We start from the raw sequence: 20,894 nt of genomic DNA, 5'->3' as shown, positions 1-20,894 counted from the left end.
GCTCAGGCTGGTCTCAAACTCCTGAGCTCAAAAGATCCTCCTGCCTTGGCCTCCCAGAGTGCTAGGATTACAGGCATGAGCCACCGTGCCTGGCCTAGGACACAAGTTTTTTTTTTTTTTTTTTTGAGACAGAGTCTTGCTCTGTTGCCCGGGCTAGAGTGCCATGGCATCAGCCTAGCTCACAGCAACCGCAGACTCCTGGGCTCAAGCGATCCTTCTGCCTCAGCCTCCCGAGCAGCTGGGACTACAGGCATGCACCACCATGCCTGGCTAATTTTTTTTTTTTCTATGTATTTTTAGTTGTCCAGATCATTTCTTTCTATTTTTTAGTAGAGACGGGGTCTCACTCTTGCTCAGGCTGGTCTCGAACTCCTGACTTTGAGCGATCCACCCGCCTTGGCCTCCCAGAGTGCTAGGATTACAGGCGTGAGCCACCGTGCCCGGCCAGGACACAAGTTTTTAAACCAGGGACTCTAGCCAAAATAAAGACTACTTTGATTAGACAAGTATTTTGAGAACTGATTGACTTACTTGGTGGAGTGTTTAAATTAGTTTTTGTATACTATTAAGTAAAAAAATTAATAGTTGATAGGTACTATTGGATATTTTTCATAATTGTAATCTTCCTCAAGGCTAATTTGCCAATATTTATCAAGAGATTTTTTAAAAGTTTTTAACCTTTAACTAGTTTTCAGTCTTCTAAAAGTTTATTCTAAGGACCTTAAGAGAAATGTGGCCACTTAGGGCAAAGATATTCATCACAATGCTTTATTATTAAAAAATTAGAATTAACCTAAATATTCAACAATAGTAGAATGGTTGAATAAATAAATTATGGCACATTCATATGTAGCATATTATTATCATTAAAGGTAGTTTTTGGTTTTGTTTTTTTTTTGAGACAGGGTCTCAATCTATTGCCTGGGCTAGAGTGCAGTGGTGCCATCATAGCTCACTGCAATTTTGAACGCCTGGATTCAAGCAATCCTCCTGCCTCAGCCTCCCGAGTAGCTAGGACTACAGGCATGCACCACCATACTTGGCTAATTTTTTTCTATTTTTTATAGAGACAGGGTCTTGCTCTTGCTTAGGCTGGTCTTGAACCCCTGGCCTCAAGAGATCCTCCTACCTCAGCCTCTCAAAGTGCTAGGATTACAGGTGTGAGCCACTGTGCCCAGCCTAAAGGTAGTTTCTATGGTAAATGCTCATAGATATAACTCAAGAAAATCATGAGACTAAACTGTATACATATATTGCAATGATCCCACTTTTTGCAAAAACAAAACAAAATGTATAGTATACAGGTATAAAAAAGAAAACCAAAGGTAAACTCATGAAAATATTAACAGTGGGATTATCAATGATTTTTGATAAGGTATTTTCAAAATTATCTATAATGAAAAATGTTGCTATTTTGGGTAATATAAGGGGCCTTTGGTTTTCAAAAATAATGTTTAACATTCAACTAGTTAGTTTGATATTGCAATATATTATTTTATATGCTTATTATTCTTCTTTAAAACACTTAATATTTGTGTATTCTTTTTCCCTTATATTAGATAGAAAGCTTATTGAGGCATACTCCAGCTTTTCCTCATTCTTTAGGATCTTCCCATATTATACTGTCCCATGTAGCTAACGACCACTTACTAGATGTTACTGCAAAATCTACACTAGAATGCAGATCCTCAAAACATTTCTTAATATCAAATCTTATCTTTATGTGGTACCCCCTCCCCCATCTCTGGGGAACATAGTAAGTACTCAGTAAACATCTGTTTGGACGCAATTAAATGTTGGTTATCAGGAACCTATACCATTATGTAAACTGTCACATCCAAGCTAAAGATGAAAGTTCTCTGAGTTCAATTTCACAGAATCATACATACCATTTCAGAGTTGGAATGTACCTTAAACAAAAATCATTGAGCTGATTCTTTCACTTTACAAGTAAAAACTTGGCACTGGGAAATTAAATGACTTGTCCAAATTAATACTGACAGTTAGTGTTGGAACCAGGAAAATAGTTCAGGCTTTGGAGTAAAGAGCATCAATGTGGCTAGGCGCAGTGGCTTACACCTGTAATCCTAGCACTTTGGGAGACTGAGGCAGGAGGATCACTTGAGGCCAGGAGTTTGAGACCAGCATAAAAAACATAGCGAGACCCCCATCTCTTCAAAAAATACAAAAATTAGCTGGGTGTGGTGGTGCACACCTGTAGTCCCAGCTAGTCAGGAGGCTGAAGCAGGAGGATCACTTGAGCCCAGGCATTTGAGGTTGTAGTGAGCTATTATAACACCACTGCTCTCTACCCCGGACAATAGAAAGAGACCCTATCTCAAAAAAAAAAAAAAAAAAAAAACCATCAATCTAAGTTACAAACATTGTTCTTATCATTTTCAGAATTAAGTCTGTGATATGCACTTGAGGTGTAGGCTCCACTCCTCACTCAGCGAATGCTACCCTAACAGGCATTGAAAAATCTGTGCACACTAAACTTGGCAGTTCCTGAAGGGATCAGGGAAGGTCTTGATATTGCTGGTTCAGTATGATCTGGAAATACCACACCAGAGACTAGGTTCGGTGTGGACATCCTATTGCAAGGTGGACCTGGAAGCTGAATCTTGGGATTACTTAAGCCATAGAAAAATGTATTTTCCTCTCAGCCTGCCCCATCTCATGCTGAGTCACCCTCAAAGACATATTCCTTAGCACTGTCTATTGGAGAAACCATGGGCAAATACTTAGTAGTCTCTTTCTTTAGAAGGAGGGAATTGGTCTACGAGTGATAATTTTGTCCCCATTCCCCACTCCAGCCAGCAAAATGTCTAGCCTTCATCCTGAAGGCTTTCTAAGTCAAGTCAGAAGTTTTACTATCTCCTACTAAGCTGGGGATAGTATCTGTACAGAACATCATCCTTCTTCTAATCTTGTCCTCCTGCTTTTAGCTTTTATGATTCTCACTCCCCCTATCACTGTATGCACTCTTACCTGTTTGGTTAAGTGGGTGCCAAGCCACATCCTGCTGCCCCCATCCAGAAGAGCAAGCTTGAGAAGCCTGAAGACTGGCCTGGTAGAGAGACTCCAATTCTGAGGTCTCTTGCTCTGTGTCTTGGTTCCAATGTGGATGCAAAAGGATGTGATTTCTCTCTGGATATATTGCACAGGTATGGGAATCATGGGGGGAGGACTTCATTCCTGGCCCAGGGCCCCCATGTTTAAGCTGAGAATCACAGAGCCTTGTGACATTCACCCAGGAATTCAAAGGCAAGGAAGTCCCCAAGTCCATACTGCTACTCAGCTCCTTAGGCCTAGCATCTCTCACTTGGGACAGCTTCCCTTGGTATATACTTGGCTCTGCCAACCTGGACTGTCCTCCTCTAGAAGTTTCACCATTAGGTAGCCCAGAGTTTATGGCAAAAGAAGGATGTTCAGCAGGCTCTTCCCAGGAAGGTAGTCTGTCTCTACCATCCAGAGGGGGTTGCTGTTTTGCCCAAGGCCAATGGCCTTTCCCTTGACCCTGTGAGAAAGGAGCCTTATAGTCAGAAAGGGAAGAGTTCTTCCTTAAACTATCTGACAAACTTCTGTCCTTAGAACCTGTACCAACCCTCGTGGAGGCACCTTGCATCCTCTGGAACTGCTCTGCCAGAGAGCGAACAAGCCCCTTTGTGCTAGGAAACTCTGGCCTATAGGGTTCCTCGCTGCCTCCATCCACTTTTGAAGTCAATGAAGTTTTGAGGCTTTGGGCTTGGAGGCATTGGTTAATTTTCTGTGCAGTATCAGGAGAATGAAGCTCAGATGAAGCAGTAGCAGGCATTACGGGATGGCAGGCTCTATACAGGGGAAGGCTGGGCTGAGCTGATGAATTTGAAGGACTACAGCCTAGGATGTGTTCATCTCCTCTCTCAGAGGTGGCTATTCCAGTTGAGCGTGACCAAGGCGTCACCAGAGATGGGTCAGCAGGATCCCTCTTTTCTTGGAACATTTGTTCTTGAGCAATTCCTCTTCCTTCTTGTGGAGGGAATTTGCAGCAGCTGCTATTGTCACCCCGATAGCCTTGCAGTTTACCCTCTGGGGCATCCAATGGCTCCCAACCATGGTGAGAATTCTTCTCAGTCCTGCCTGGTGTATTAGGTAACAAACCCTGCCTATGGAATGCAGAGGGGTCAGTGCCGTCCACCTCAACTGAAGTCAGAAGCTTTGAGGCAGATCTACTGGGGGAATTTTGCTGTGGGGCAGATGACTCTGGGAATAGTGATGAGTGTGACTCATGGCAGGAAGCAGGTGAGTGGAAGAAAGAACTGGCTCCAAACTCTCTATCCGTGCAGGGTTCCAGCTGGGCCTCCTGGCTTAACAATACTTGGAGCGGGATAGGCTGTTCACTGAAACAAATGAAGAGAGCCAGTCATAAGCTGCCTTGATTGACAGGAACACTTACAAAAAGGACTGTTCTTCCATTCCCATTTCTAGCTATCCACAGAGGGAATGGTGAAAATAAATAGAAAGACAAACACAAGTAGAGTCAACAATTCAGAGGTTCACAAAAGAAAATGGCATAGTCAGCTCACACCCAGGTAAATAGGTAATATTAATCATCTTTTTTAAATGCCCTCACCAAAGTTGCACACAATAAATATTAAGTGGAGCCCTTGCCAATATTCTTCACTATTTCTGAAGTCCCATTCCAATCATGACTTACTTGCAAATTACCAAACAAAAATTGTTAGTCCCACATACAGATGACATGGAAGGTAAGCAAAACCAGAATATTACTCGTACCAACAGCAAAAATTCAGGATGCTGTACAGGGAGGAAAGTCCTACCTGGAGTCCTGAGAGGCAGTCCTGCTAAAGGAACCCAGAGGCCAACATTTATAAAATACAGGGTGATTGAGGCTCACGGGATTACACAGAAATCAACCATTTCAAATGTGTTTTCATAATCTGGATTTGATTGTATTACTCACTGAGATGTTTCCCCAAAGTAATACACTACGACTCTCTTGAGATTTAGGAGTAAGAGTAGAGATTAACTGCATTTAGTTGGTTTCTCACTAATTGTTTTATATTTCTGACCTAAAAAACTCAGTGTTATAAGCACTTAGATAAAACCTTAATCACTCACATTCATCAAGTGATACAAGTTTTCTGGAAAGGGTTTAGCCATCTAAATTGTGCATATTTGAAACAATTCTCTAAATCTGAATAAGAATATACTATGAACTGTTGTGAGGACAGTCGCTCAGTCACCCCTATAACATTATGAAGAATATTATATAGTTATATAGGAAACCTAATCAGAGAAGGCAGTATTACATAATGGTTAAGGACATTCACAAACAGATCTAGATTTGTGGTCCACACTACTACCACTTACTAGCTAAGTAATCTGGCTACCTTATTTAATTATCCTCTCTGAGACCGAGTTTCTTTATTTGTAAAATATGCTAAATAATAGTCCCTATCTCATAAGGTTATTGTGAGAATGAAATAACATAAAATATATAATAGCCTGGGCAACAGAGCGAGACTCCATCTCTACAAAAATCTAAAAAATTAGCTGGGTGTGGTGGTGCATGTCTGTAGTCTCAGCTCTATGCGAGGCTGAGCCAAGAGGATCACTTGAGCCTAGGAGTTTGAGGCTGCAATGTGCTATGATCATGCCACAGCACTCCAGCCGGGTGACAGAGCAAGACTCTGTCTTTAAAAAAAAAAAAAAAAGATTCATAGATAGATAGATAGTACTTAGTTCAGTACCTGGACCTAGGCAAATGTTCAAAATGTTAACTGCTTTTATTATACTTATATTTTGAAAACTACTCAGTCTTATTAACAGCTAAAATTAATTTTCATTTAAATTTGAATGTGGCTTCTAAGTAAAAGCCAAATGCAATACTAAGATGTGAGAACTACACTAATGGCTACTAGTCCTCACCAGAAAGAAGCAAAGCAAAGGGAATCTTTGTGTCTCTTCTCTATAGTTCAATCAAAGCAAGGAAAAGATTGTTTTCTCTGCTTCCTTAAGGGACAGTAAGCACTGAAATCCCAAAATAAATCATGGTTGCTACTGCAACATGAAATGTAGCCCAGATTACCATGTCTAAGAACATAATATGTACAAATATAAAAATCATGTTATTACACAAGTCCAGGGATAAACTCACCTGCAGGATATTTGTAAAAGCAGTCTATTTATTATGATGTACTTTTTGCATCTTTCTAGGAATTATTAAAGAAAAGACCAGCAGTACAATGTGCTTTTCACTGTATGTCTGACCTGAGAGAAGAAAATCTTTTCAGGACTTCTCTCTCTCTCCCCTGCAGTCGCCAAGACAATGAGAGCTCTTGCTATAGAATTCTCATGGTCACTTCTTCCCCTGGCGTCCGTAAACTAATGTGGTTCCCAAGCACTACCTTGTCGGCTGAGGGAGGCTCCCCCCCTGTGATGGGAGGCAGGCTGAGGGTTGCACCGGCTGCTGTGATGATTGCTGTTGCTGCATGCGATCCTGCAGGCTCCGTGCTTTTCGAATACTGATTTGCAACTTCTTATCGACTAGGGCTCTGCTGTGTGTGCTAGAGCTGGCACCATGCAGGGCAAGTCTTAGTTTAGCTAAAATGCAAAAGAAAATACAGCAGAAACAAAACACAAAACACAAAAATAAAAAGAATAAAATTGAACAAAAATGAGCAAAGATATGCAGTAAAACTCAAAATATGCAGCAGAAATGCAAGGCATGGACCATGCATACGCTGTCCAGGGCACAGAGCTGGCTCTGGCTACAGGGAACATTCATGGAAGCCATGGAGGCCAAACAGGTTAATCCAAATTAAAAAACAAAACAAAGCTAAAATGAATCAGGAAGATAAACTAGTGCTTTTCTTAGAGATTGCCACTCTTGTCCTTTGTAACTGGATCTGTCTGACTCTGGTCTCCACACTCTACTCCCCCAGTTCCCTTTCCTGATGGCCAACAGCAGAAATAAGATCCAAACCAGTATCTATCTTTATAAAGCACTACTTCTTCTGGTCACATTTAAGAATCAGATACCAATTCTAAGCCTTAGTCCCTTGCTGTAGCTTATGGTGCTACATACCAGGAAGGTAGGCGGGTAACAGAAAGAATCACATATTACAGTGAAAAGTCACAGGCCTGGGAAGTCACCATCAATTTATTCTGTTTTCCTACCATAAATTCCAACTCACTAGTCAGTGACTAGAGAAAAAGCAGACTAATCTCACATCAGAGGTGTAACTTTATCTTGGGATAAGAAGTTAGGCATGGCTGGAGAATTCATCTGTGGATTCCTACTGAGGTTATTCCAGTAAATATCCATAGGCCACAGGAACAGTGCCAGGCACATTTAGAAATCTAAAGAGCAAAGATAGCTAAAAAGGCCTCAGTTTGGGAGAGCCAAGAGTGAGGAGACATAAAAACTGTTTTCATCCCATCTGAGTGACAGCACTAATAATACCTATTGTGAAGTTAGTCAAAAATGCCATAGCCATAGCGGTTAGAGTTACTTACAGATAGCTTCGTTACAGAGAGCCAAAGCTGCAGCACAGTCTCCCTTCTGCTCCAGATGCAATGACTCTTCAAACACTGAATCTGCCTCTTGCAGGGATCTCTCAAAGCCGTCACTCCTCCCTGAAAGGGCCAGCACTTTTCATTTTCATTACAATTCATTCCAACTTTTCCTATGTACTCTTGTTTCCCTTCAGTACTCACAGATCCTTGCTGGTGAGCCATTGCTCTACCCTTATTCCAACTGTCCATTGCTACTAAAATTCTCTGAAACAAGCAGGACATCCATTTTTGCCCTGAGACATTATGAAGGCCATGAAAGAGAGGCATGCCATTGCCAGCCACATATTCTAACTCCAAGACCTGTTACGGAGTCCTTCAAGGAAAGAACAAAGTATTGCCTGTAGCAGAAGATGGGTTCTTATGCCTGGAAATGAACTGCTCTTCCACAGTGGAGCTCTCACCAACCAGTGTCAGAATACCCCGGACTTCCACGGAGACCGCTGCTGTGTTATGGCAAAGATGGCTTCACTATACTGTGGAAAGCCATCCATACCACTTGTTTCCTTCACCAATTCACAGTCCTCTCTGCACTATCCTAAACTGGAAAATCAGTACCACTCTTGGGCACAAATCGTCTACATTTCCTACCTCAATGTATCTACCAGGGCAGTTGAATTGGCTTTGTTGTTGGTTTGCATGCACATATCTTTCATCAGCACTGCTAAGTATTTACTTTTATCATGGCTTTGCTCACCAGAACTAGCCCCAAAAGTTGCCCTTCCATAAAACAAGCATGGGATATTCCCTCCTCTTCTCAAAGTAAATGTGTGCCAAAGCAGGTACAGAAGAGTCCAAGTACAATGTCAGATGAAAAGGCTCAGAAGCACAGAAAGACCAACTTTTGTAAAGGAACTCTAAAGTTCATGTACCCCCTTGCTCTCTACTCACTCATATCCATAAATTGGCAGCAAGCTATCATGTAAGCTCACCTACAATTGGGATTGCCAGTGATCCTTCGCAAGGTCCCAGGAAAAAAAAAAATCAAAATGTCTGACTCATTTCTCCCACAATGTCCCCCCCATCCTCCACTTACCTCCAGCTGGACATGGTAAGAAAGGCTCTTCCACACCTCTAACACTCACTTTCTAATTCACTGTGGCTTTTTGAGAGCAATGAGAAGATAGCAGAAATAGCAGATTGGTTCTAAAGAACGTGGCACTCAGGTTCCACCCGATCTCTAGGGGTGTGGTTTCTCCTACCCACCAGGCCTGAAGTTCTTTCAAAGTATTTGGAATCAAGTGAACCTATACAACCTTTCTAATCAGAGGTGGTAGCTATAGGCATTTTTAACAAAAAAAAGAGATTTCTACTTTACAGAGATCTAGGCAAACTGTAGTTGGTCGATCACTGTACTAAATTTTAATTCTTATTCTCCAGAATCTTAGCACCGCATTTTTTTGCTCTTCCAGGAGATGCTGAACCAAAGCATATGTAGACTGGACAATGAAATATAGCCACTAGGACTTCCTCCCAACTTTAATGTACTGCCCAACTGACAGAGCAGAGAAAAAGGCAAGGAGGGAGATGACAAGGCCCTCTTTTCAGAAGCAACCTGGGATACCAACGTGATATAGCTTGAGATCAAAAAGAAAGAAAAGACTATCCAAATATAGAGACAACTAAGGAATTCGGAATTTAAAACTAATTTGGAAACAAATATAATGCCTTGGGAAATATAAGGCAACAATTGCCTTGAATCAAAAAACAGGAGGATTACAGGAGAAAAGCTGCCCCCATATAGGATTACTTAGCCCAGAAGCTTCTCCAAATGTTTATAAAATGAGAGGCGTGGTCGACAGGTAGCAGCCACCCAAATAGCACAGACTCCTATCCTTTATACTGCTTTAGCACAATTTGTTGTAACTGGAGACTCCAAATAATAAAAGTGATAAATTCATTTTATAGAAGGAAAAACTGAGATATAGGTTTCATAGTCTATTTAAGGTAGATACCTCATCCTTGCTGAACTCCTATTTTGAAAGCTAGTCTCTTTTGCTGCAAGGTGACATCCTAATGAAATTCTAGGAGGAAAAGAAGTGACTAACATGGGGCAGTTGGGGAAGCTTAAGTAAAGTCCATGCAAATCGTATGAGATTAGCAAATGAATCCTGATGGTATCAGATGGTATCAGAAGGAAATTAGGCTTTGTGTTCTTGCTCCTGTTTGGCAGACCCACTTCCCTGAAGCTGCAGGTGGACTATCTTGAGGGCATGTTTCTTCCCAGCAAGTAGAATTCCCCGTACTATCAGTCTGGCTCCCTGCCCTTTTCTGCTGCTTCTCAGTTGAGATTCATTTTATTTATACCTTCCACAGATGTTCAAGGGAAACATTTTCCATGAATGATATACTATCTCTAATCTATAGGCTTTTAATAGATGTGCCCCCAAATCAGTGCCTATCTCCAATCAATAGGTTTTATCTCCTTCTCCTTTAACTAGCTCTCACTGGAATGGTTGGATTAAGATAAAATTTAACTGCTAAAGAGAAGACAGGGAATGTACAAGCTTGGATGTTTTTTTCTGCCTTTTCTCTCTGTCCCCATTACCCACAACCTAATCCTCACAACAATTACCCTGATTTTGCAGTTCATCCAAGTCCATGAAGCGGCTGGGATGAGGGTTAAACCCTTTAGCTGCCTCTAATTCCTTTTCCCGTTTCCTTCGAAGTTCCTGTTCCTGGGCCCTCCTGGCCACCTCTTCCTGTAATTCATCCAGTTCACTTTTAGAAGATAATTCCCCACCTGGAATACAAGCAAGAGAAAAGATAAGTCACCACATTTCCAAGACTAAGCACCACCTGAATTTATGGCGACTGTGATGCTTTTCCTTTGTAACTCTTGCTTTTAATTTGGAGTTCATGTTTTGGATAGCACTTTCCATCTCAAATTCAGGGTGGACTTGGATCAGTAATAATAATAACAACAAAAACAAATATTTATTGAGTGCTTTATAGGAACAATGACACTGAATATTTTTTGAGCATTTACTAGGTGCCAGGAACAATTTTAAGCATGTTTATATATACTATTTCATTTAACTCTCACAACAACTTATGAGGTAGATAACTATTATAACCCCCATTTTAGAAATGAGGAAACCAAGTCACAAAGAAGACAAATAGTTTGTCCAAGGTAACACAGGTGGGAAATGGTGGAGCTGAATTAAAGTCAAGTAGGTTAAATTCACATTTCATGTTCTCAACCATTACAGAGCACTCTCTATCAGGTGCTGTCACTGAGACTTATTGGGGAGCTTCGAGCATGAATTTCCATCATCTCTTTAATGAGTTTGTAAAATGTCCACACTAGTAAAAACTCAACTTTATAAGTGTTCATAGATGGATATAAATAGATCTAGAAGGATGTCCATAACAAATTAGGGAAAAATTGAGTGAGAGAATAATATATATAGCATGACTTCATTTTACTTTTTAAAAAAATGATGATTGTGTACATAAACTTCCTCATGTACTTGTAGAAACACAGAAAAAGATGTAGAAAGATATACACCATAATGGTAACACTGGTTCCTTCAATTTCAGGAGGCAAAAGGCAGGTTACGAAATTGATAAAAATGTTTATTCTGGCCAGGCATGGTGGCTCACACCTGTAATCCCAGCACTTTGGGAGGCTGAGGCAGGAGGATCACTTGAGGCTAGGAGTTTGAACCCATCCTGGGCAACATAACAAGACCCCATCTCTACAAAAAATTTTAAAAATTAGCAAGGCATAGTGATGCACACCTGTGGTCCTAGCTACCTATAGTCCTAGCCAGAAGATTGCTTGAGCCCAGGAGTTTGAGGTTACAGTGAGCTATAATCATGCCGCTGCATTCTAGCTGGGGTAACAGAGCAAGACCCCGTTTATTAAAAAAAAAAAAAAAATTAAAAGGCCAGGTGCAGTGTAATCACGCCTGTAATTCTAGCACTCTGGGAAACCAAGGCAGGAGGATCGCTTGAGCTGGGAAGTTTAAGACCAGCCTGAGCCCTGAGCAAGAATGAGACTCCATCTCTACTAAAAACAGGAAAAATTAGCTGAGCACGGTGGCACATGCCTATAGTCCCAGCTACTCAGGAGGCTGAGGCAGGAGGATCACTTGGGCCCACAAGTTTGAGGTTGCTATGAGCTAGGCTGACACCATGGCACTCTATCTCGGGTGACAGAGCAAGACTCTGTCTCAAAATAATAATAATAATTATTATTAATTTAAAAACACTTTTGTTCTGTGCCTTAGATCAAATTGTGGGGCATAAATAGGGCCCCACAAAGAGGATGGTAGGGTGATACAATGTGTGAAGAATTTTATCATAACTCCTTGCTAAATATGTTTTACCAGTTAAGGAATCCTGTTGGTAGACTCTACCTAGCTAGTGCAGAACTGAGGACTATTAGGGAAATCATGAGACTCAGCCTTTAGTGTACTTGGAAAGGTATTGGCTACCTGAAGAGAAGGGAGAATAAGCACATGTACGAGCACGGGTTTCTCAAAGCAATGTTACTAAACATTAAATAAATTTAAAATGTGGGAAATAAACCAAATGTATAATTTCATTGTGAAGCACAAATTTCTTCCACAGGTCTCTAACTATAACTTTCTCCAGCCCAGCATTCCAGGATATCTGTCTCTATAGGCTTATTCTGCTCTGCCAGATGTCAGCAACCTATACCTTCCCTATACCTATACCTACCAACCTCACACCTTAAAGGATCTGCCTTTTTTGTTACTATTGTTGCATACCTCCCTTCCCACCACCTCGAAGAACTTTCAGTAACTATGAAGAGAATCGGTAGTCAGACTAGGATATGTAAGTAGGCGTAAGGGTAAGTTTGAGTTGCTTATTTCCTAGTTTTGTACATAGCCTACATGTCCCCCTTTGGCATCTCAATTCATAATACTAAACAATAAGAAATTTCCATTTCCCAAGAGGCTGTCACTACACCAAGGAAAGCCCTAGGATTTATTCTTCCAAGGAATGGAGCTGTTATTAACACTGAACACCATATTGATGTCCCTTCTTGCTCCCACAAGGCTCTCTCAAAAGTAGAAGGAAACATTCAGGTAAGATGTAACAGAGAATGAAAAACAGATAAATGCAAAGATGGAGCAACTCAAATGCCTCCACATTTACATTCTGATGGAATACTCAAACTGCACCTGTCCTCTAACTTCAGATGTGCTCAAATAGAGTTGGTGGTCAAATCCAGTCTCCCAAATCCAGAATCATTCTGCTTACCTGAGAGGGGCTGACTCCTTGTCCAGCCACTCATGGATGCGATGGAGTCCACCTCCAGGATGCTACTGCTGTGAGACTTTGGGATATGACGCCAGGAAGGGACGAACCCAGCTGATCTCTTGGCACTTGGATCCCTTCAAAAGAGAACCCAGAGTCTAGTGAAAGCATCAGAAGAGTGGTTACTAATAACATTCCTAGGACTAAATCCCTCAAGAAAACATTGAACTAATATAATTAAAGCTTCTGCTTTATGTTTCTGAGAAATTGAAATATCCACTTAATCCTCCATCTTATCCCACCTCATTCACATTTTTTGTATCTAGCATAGTATCTGGCACATAGTAGATACTCAAAATCTATTGAATGAATTAACAGACACATTGCTATCATATGTACTGCCTTCCTCTTTCTTACTAAACCTTTGTAATATCTTCTCATAAGTAAAACTGAACAGGGTCCATGGGCAGGAAGAACCCTGGGAAAGTGTGAGGATGTGGTTATCACCCTTGCAGAGGACATAATCAATTCCTTTCAAAGCAGCTATACTGTTAGGAAAATTGCCTCTGTGGCAATTCAGTAAACACACTGCACAAAGATTTGAAATTTATGGAGCAAACTGTCATCATTATCTTATGGATTATGGATATCATTGCCTTCATAAAACACAAAATCCCCAAGGACCCTAAAACAAAACAAAACCAAAACTATCCCAAAAGAGAAAGCAAAAATAAATAACAGCTGAGTTTCTTCTCTGCTCTTACAATTATATAAGTTTTAATTCACTACTTCACTCTTTCATTAAAAGTTATTTACTAACAATTTTTAAAATAAATTTTTAATTGTATATTTTAAGGTATACAACACAATATTATGAGATACATATAGATAGAAAAAAGGTTACTTAGTGAAGCAGATTAACATATCCATCATCTTGCGTAGTTACCCATTTTTTTCTACATGGCAAGAGCAGTTAAAATCTACTCATTTAGCATGAATCCCATATACAGTACGATTTTATTAACTGTAGTCCTCAATGTTTTACATTAGATTCCTAGACTTGTTCATCATACACATCTGAAAAATATGGAATGCTTCATAAATTTTCATGTCATCCTTGAGCAGGGGCCATGCTAATCTTCTCTGTATCATTCCAATTTTAGTATATGTACTGCTGAAGCAAGCACTAAACAATTATTTTATCATAATACTGTCCTTTAAAGTTCTCTCTCCTTTCTCAAGTGCCTTTGCTCTTCCTGCCAGCAGAGGGTGCTGTTGCTATAGAAAGTTGACAGAGCACACAGATGGTAATAAAGCCCATCTCTCCACTTGTCTAAGTCACGGTTGAAAGCCCCAAGCAGGTGGCTGACATTGCTGCACAGGACAATGCCTCTATTCAAAGGCCAAACGATACCTGCAGACATTCGAGCTCTCAGGCAAGGCTGCATCCAGGCTGACAGGGCTGCTGCTGTTCCTCTCACTGCTCTCATAGCCAGATTCCATTCGCTGGATTAAGCGAGGGTGCTGCTCTAAAAGGTGAGAGCCTGGCCGTGCTGGGACCCAAGGCTTGTACTGGGGGCTTGGTCCACTACTTTTAATGTCATAAGCAGGTGGCTTGCTTGGTTCATCTGGTATAAATTCTTTAGCTATCCCGAACAAAGAACAAGTATGGAAAAGGAGGTGATATTTTTTAGCATTTGCCTAATATCAAGACATAACTAATACTGCGCGCGAGTGCACACACACACACACACACACACACACACACACACACACACACCTCCAGCTGCTGATTCACTGAACTCATATCCCTGAAAAGCCCAACATCAGAATAAAAATGCCTCTTGCCAGATCTACCAGAAAACCCAGGTTTTTAAAATACTAAATCAATTTTATTTGAAAGCCCAATTCTTCCTTGATTAACTCCTCACCTGAATCCTCAGAAAAGGGGCTAAGCTGGGTATAGCCACAATGCTTCCTTTTGTCCTTACTAAAGATACTGTCAATATTCAGAGATTCCCGTTTGGGTCTCCATGTTGGACGATATTTGCTGGAAGAACTGGATTTTGATTCGCTGCTGGTGCTCTCTATTTCCCAGTCACGAGAGTGTAAAGGCAGGTTCCTAGGAGGTTTTTTGTCAGGCTGGTCTCCTCCCCTGCCCCCAAAGGGAGAACCTACATTGGTCTGAGAAGCCAGGGATGGTCTGTTATGGATCATATTGCTGACCGTCTCTTTGAAATCCCTTAGCCTACTGCTGCTGCTGGATGGTTTGGAGGAATTCCTAGGAGCCTGCTTCTCTTTCAGTGTTTCTCCTAAAAACACAAAAGAATGAAACAAATATAGATGTTTAGAATGATCATGAATACCCAGCCCCCAATGTCTAAAAAGCAAGGAAAAGCCCTTTGAGCCGAAAGGAGAAGCCAACAGTCTGGAGCGTGGAAAAGGTTTGACAGAGTGAATGAAGAACGAGAAGCAATGCGGAGTGGCTTGCCTTCACTGTGGTACCCTGAGGCCTGAGGCTCATCGCCTTTCCTTCTAACCCGGCCAGAGCTCCTCTTGCGCTCTATCAGCGACCCTTTCTTGGATGTGTGTTTCTGATTACATTCACTATCAGTCAGGTGTCCTGAAAGAACAAGGAAATGAGGGTAAGCTGGTATCTGAGACTGACCCTCATCCTCTTGAGAACCTAGTCTCCCTTTGGGATTGATTCACGGCAGTGCCACAAATTTAGTGTACCTGGAGACCAGAAGGTGTAGGGACCATGGCTAACTGATTTAAATGTAGGAAATCTCTCAGTAGATAAATGCAGAGAAGCCCAAGTATTTAACGGGTGCTTCCAAATTTGCAATGTCTCCTCAGCAATTACAAATCTCGATCCTACTCATAATCTTTCCCAGTGACCCAGAAGGACTAAGGACGTATTTCCAGGTAATTTTTAAAAGATGAAAGTTTTAAAGATTATATAAAAATGTCACATAGCCATATATTTTCATTCTCATAAGCTGAAGACAGAGTTTTCCTTTTATTTATTTAGCAAAACATACCAAGTAAAGCCTAATTTTCAGTAACTCTGGTATTATCCTGGATGCCCTCATCCTTTGCCCACAGAGCTCTGATTATATATGGCTTTAAGACCTAGTTCTAAACTTTCCTTAAATAGGGATCATTTAGGCTGGGCATGGTGGCTCACATCTGTAATCCCAGCAATTTGGAAGGCTGAGGCCGGAGGATCTCTTGAGGCCAGGAGTTTGAGACCAGCCTGGGCAATATAGCGAGACCCTATCTCTACAAAAAATAAAAAAATTACATGCCTGTAGCCCTAACTACTGGGGAGGCTGAGGCGAGAGCATCACTTGAGCCCAGGAGATGGAGATTGCAATGAATTCAGTGAGCTATGATTCATGCCACTGCACTCCAGCCTAGGCAACAGAGTAAGACCCTGTCTCTAAAAAATAAAAAAATAAAAAAAATGTGGATCATTTAAAAGGACATTTCAACTTTGATTAATTCTTATTCCCATCCCCAACCCATGCTTCACCAATTTTGGCTTCATCCAGAGATTACACTTCATAGATCCTTAATACTAATCACTGGGAAGCCCAGGAGAGCTAGGCTCTTTTACATAACTTGCCCTGCTTCATTCCCACAGTATGCAAATATAAGTATGATTCAATAACAGCAAAGGTCAGATTCTAAAGGATATAATCAACTAAACCACTGGAAGCCAGAGATGAATTAAGCAGGTGAATTAAGTTTGAAGACAGGCTTAGAAAAAAACTCTATGTATTTTCCCAAATGCACTGAGAGCTAACAGAAACTTGTTTTCATATGACAGTATATGAAAATTCTTACACATAATCAGGTATCAGTAATGTAATGATATGGATACAAATTTTCAATCAATTGCCCATGTAATTTTTTATTGCTTTTATCTGATCCTTTGCTACCTTTGGGTCCATAAGAAAGATTTAAGAAAGGAGAAAATCATGTGGAGAAACTAAATCTTATAGATGTTAAACCAATGGGGATGCTCTCCCTCCCTCCCACCACCCCCCCAAACCCACAAACCATTGACATCAATCTGACTCCCCTAGAAAACATGCCTCCTATTTTATCCTATGGCTTGGCTTCTCCCTGGTTCTGTTTCAAAAATATGATGTAAAAAACTCACAACTGACACAAGCTATGCAATAGTCATCAAACAAAATCCCACATGAACCCAACCAAACCTCTAGGTCCAACAGCCAATTTACAAGAAACAGAAAACAGAAAAACATGTTAAAGTATATCATAGGAATAAAATCAGCAAAATTCAGAATGTGGGAAATCTACAGGACAAACTATAATACCTACTTCTTCAACAATATTTTGCAAGGAGAGCCAGGCATGGTAGCACGTGCCTATAATCCCACCTGCGCTAGGAGGCTCAGGTGGGAGGATCCCTTGAGCCCAGGAGTTCTAGATCAGACTGGTTCTAGACCAGGCAACAAAGCAAGATCCCATCTCAAATAACACCCTCCCCCCAAAAAAACAATAAATTGCAAGGAAAAAAAAAACGATAAAAGAAATGTAAAAGAGTTATCAACACATGACAATGAGTAGACTTCATTTGGATGCTGAGTCAAACACACAAAACCATGAAAATATTATGATATTTATGAGATAACTGGATATTTGAAGACTCATTGGTTACTTAGTAGTTTTATGGAACTACTGTTACTATTTTTAAGTGTTATAATGCTACTTTTTTTTTTTTTTTTGAGACAGAGTCTCACTCTCTTGCCTGGGGTGAGTGCCGTGGCGTCAGCCTAGCTCACAGCAACCTCAAACTCCTGGGCTCAAGCAATCCTACTGTCTCAGCCTCCCGAGTAGCTGGGACCACAGGCACGCGCCACCATGCGCGGCTAATTTTTTCTACATATATTTTTAGCTGTCCAATTAATTTGTTTCCATTTTTTGGTAGAGACAGGGTCTCGCTCTTGCTCAGGCTGGTCTCCAACTCCTGAGCTCAGAACGATCCACCCACCTCGGCCTCCCAGAGTGCTAGGATTACAGGCGTGAGCCACCGCGCCTGGCCTATAATGCTATTTTAAAAAAATGATTTCTTATGTTTGAGTGATACAAGATACTTATAGAAGGAGTGACATAATGTCTGAGATTTGCATCAAAATAATTCAGGAGTGGAGAAAGTGGAGGGGTAGAACACTATTCTATATACTCTTAAATATGTTTGAAATTCTTGATCTAAAAAATAAAAAAAAGCCAACACATAGCGTATAAACAACCAATGTGAAACAGTGAGCTAATTCCCAAAAGTCCCTAAGACTATGGACACTGTTCTATGCCTTAGGTGTTCTACTTCCTAAGATAAAAAACTGTATCTCCATAGTCATTCACTGTTTTTCCTTTCATGCCCTATATTGATTTCTTCTTCTAACACAGACTAACAAAATAATTCAAGAATATTATCTGCATAGAGCTCACAATAACAAACAGGCTATCTTTCATTTTTTTGCTTCTCTGTCCTTCAGGAAGCCTAGCAAGCTGATGAGCAGCTATTCCTCCCCTATCCCATAAATATGCCCTTTCTCTCAAAGCCCTTCACTCCTGACAAAGGCTGGCATGAGAACATGACTAGGTATAAGACCACAAGGGTTTGATGGGGCACTATGGGAAGGACAGGAATCAAGAGGACAGCACTAGAAAAACAAACTTTAGAGTAATCACATCAATATCACATTACAATGGTCCTTATTGACATGCTGCTATTGACAGGAGTATGTGCCATGGAGCATCATTGTTCATTCAGAGCTATGTTGCTTCTTTGTATCCCACTCAATTACCCAAATTCTGTGCTTTTCTGCCTTGGCATGGCAAACATTTCTGACTCTCCCCAGTTTCTTTCTCTTGGGAGACCTTCTATGAAGGAATTAAATTATCCTCTGTATAAGTCCCTACCTGTGTCCCGACTGCTCTGAGACATGGAATCATTCTCCACATTATAGATGACTGTCCCCTGAGAATCAGAAGAGAAGTGACTGACCACAGACTCATGGTGAGAGTGTTTGTAGGGATAGCTCTCCGTTGAAGAATCTGTTCGAGTGTCACTTGAGATGGAGGGCTCCCTCCCTGAGGGAAGGAGGAGACACATATGCAAAAGTAAGGAAAGAGAGAACAGTGGCAGAGAAGGAAAAGAGATGGACACACAAAGGTCCATAAGGCAAGAACTTCCTAGAGGGAAGTGTGAGAAGGATATACCACAGAGCCATTCTTCCCAACACCCAACTTCCGAATAACCCAGACACACATAAAATTCCTCCCACCCCTGCCCCTACCTTGCTGAAGCCCTCACTTTGCCTGCCACTGTGAAAAACTGTGGGGGGTTTTAGAAAACCTATGGGGGGAAAGTGGAAGAAATGAAAAAGTGAAAAGTAAGATCTATTTAGATGGAAAGTCTGGCCAACCTGTCATATATAACTAGTTGTTCCCTCATCTTATAATCTTTCTCCTGTACTGTCAGGAATATCATTTTAAAAATTTAATTTATATTATATGGGTTTTAATATCTCTGAGAAATTATGGGGCTGTTATTTATATTAATACATTAGTGTGAATTAGTTCAATCAGGCTGCTTTCCTCTGAACACCTAGTGGAGATAAGCACAACAGGACAAATGGGTGTTTCACTGAAGAGAGAAGCAGACCAGGTCTGGGTGGGGTATAAGAATAGGGAGAAAGCACCAGGTACCAAGCAGCAGGGAAGTACAAAGGGGAGGGAGAAAGGTTTAAATAAAGTCAAGTATCTTCTCTTTCAAAATTATACAAGGACCAATCCTAGATCCCGAAGAGTAAAAGAACATTTCTTCTTTCTTTTCAGACATCAAGCCAAAACTATTAGGTTATAATTCAAATATATTATAAGCCTCTGTGGGCTAGCCTAAGAGTTTAGCCATTAAGCTGAAAATTGTTTCTATAGGGAAACGTTATTTAAGTTCCAAACAATTGACTGAAGAAGTAAACAACTGGTTCATAAACCAAAGAATATCACTACAGCATTTGGAATTTTTAAAAAAAATCTTTTATCCCAAACAAAATAACCAGCTTTGAAGTGACTCAAATAACTTTTCTTGTCTTAACAACTCACTTAAGTCACCGTTAAATTGCTAATAAAAAAAATCAGTCATCTTTACCAATATTAGAAGGCTAACTACCGAGCCTCACAAACTTAATGTCTCAGTCTAAACATAATTTCTTTCTCAGTTTTGAGTTGGGGCCAAGTGATTTAGACAACACACTCTTAAAGGCTGAGGAAAACAAAGCCCAGTGTGAGTAAGTTAGGCTTCGGCACAATTTGGCACTTCTTTCTTACCTCTAATGGGTCCTCCTTCTCCAAGCTAGGTCATATGCCAGGCACTTAAGTGTGAGTCCCAACTGTCTGATCACATGGGAGGGGGGAGGGGAGAGGAAAGAGGTAGGCTGCTCACCTGAATCTTCACTGTCATAGCACGTCCTGCTGTATGACTGGAACTCAGCTTGGGGAAGCAGATCCTGGGTGGACACTGGGGTACCCTGGGGATCTGCGTAAAGCAGCAGCAAGGGCTGATAATGCCCCTTGATGCATTTGGTCACCACATCCTTCCATTTGGGCCCAATCTGAACCAGAAACAACCAGAAAAACATGACAATTATACTTCACATCTACAATTCAAAACGTATCTTCTTGTTCTGCTTTTCTAAGGAAAATAAAAGAAACGGAAAGCAAGAATTGGGAAAAGAGACACCAAGAGGGATCTTAGACCTGAACACATTTTTTATTAATTTTTTTTTCTAAATCCATTTAGAAACCATTAAAATCCTTTTAAGAGAAAGGAAGGATGAATAAAATTACTTTTATTTCTATGAAACATCAACTCGGTTGTAAAATATAAATAAAAGTTCTTGGCCGGGCGCAGTGGCTCACACCTGTAATCCTAGCACTCTGGGAGGCCGAGGCGGGTGGATGGCTCAAGGTCAGGAGTTCTAGACCAGCCTGAGCAAGAGTGAGACCCCGTCTCTACCAAAAAATAGAAAGAAATTATCTGG

General features: G+C 40.9%; 1 protein-coding gene across 1 annotated transcript in view; it reads right to left on the bottom strand.

The window, feature by feature from the left end:
• USP54 (ubiquitin specific peptidase 54) overlaps positions 1 to 20,894 on the bottom strand; it is a 178,262-nt gene that overhangs the window by 9,710 nt on the left and 147,658 nt on the right. Inside the window, exons 10-19 of the mRNA XM_012663346.1 lie at positions 20,297 to 20,465; positions 18,772 to 18,942; positions 15,305 to 15,436; positions 14,745 to 15,125; positions 14,228 to 14,459; positions 12,817 to 12,950; positions 10,157 to 10,324; positions 7,525 to 7,644; positions 6,414 to 6,609; positions 2,992 to 4,382 (exon numbers count right to left, since the gene is read on the bottom strand). Coding sequence (XP_012518800.1) covers positions 2,992 to 4,382; positions 6,414 to 6,609; positions 7,525 to 7,644; positions 10,157 to 10,324; positions 12,817 to 12,950; positions 14,228 to 14,459; positions 14,745 to 15,125; positions 15,305 to 15,436; positions 18,772 to 18,942; positions 20,297 to 20,465 — 3,094 coding nt within the window. The remainder of the gene's footprint in view (positions 1 to 2,991; positions 4,383 to 6,413; positions 6,610 to 7,524; positions 7,645 to 10,156; positions 10,325 to 12,816; positions 12,951 to 14,227; positions 14,460 to 14,744; positions 15,126 to 15,304; positions 15,437 to 18,771; positions 18,943 to 20,296; positions 20,466 to 20,894) is intronic.

This window comes from Propithecus coquereli, unplaced genomic scaffold (assembly GCF_000956105.1).
Source record: "Propithecus coquereli isolate 6110/MARCELLA unplaced genomic scaffold, Pcoq_1.0 Scaffold80, whole genome shotgun sequence".
Lineage (NCBI taxonomy): Eukaryota > Metazoa > Chordata > Mammalia > Primates > Indriidae > Propithecus > Propithecus coquereli.
This window is presented reverse-complemented; position numbering and strand designations above follow the sequence as displayed.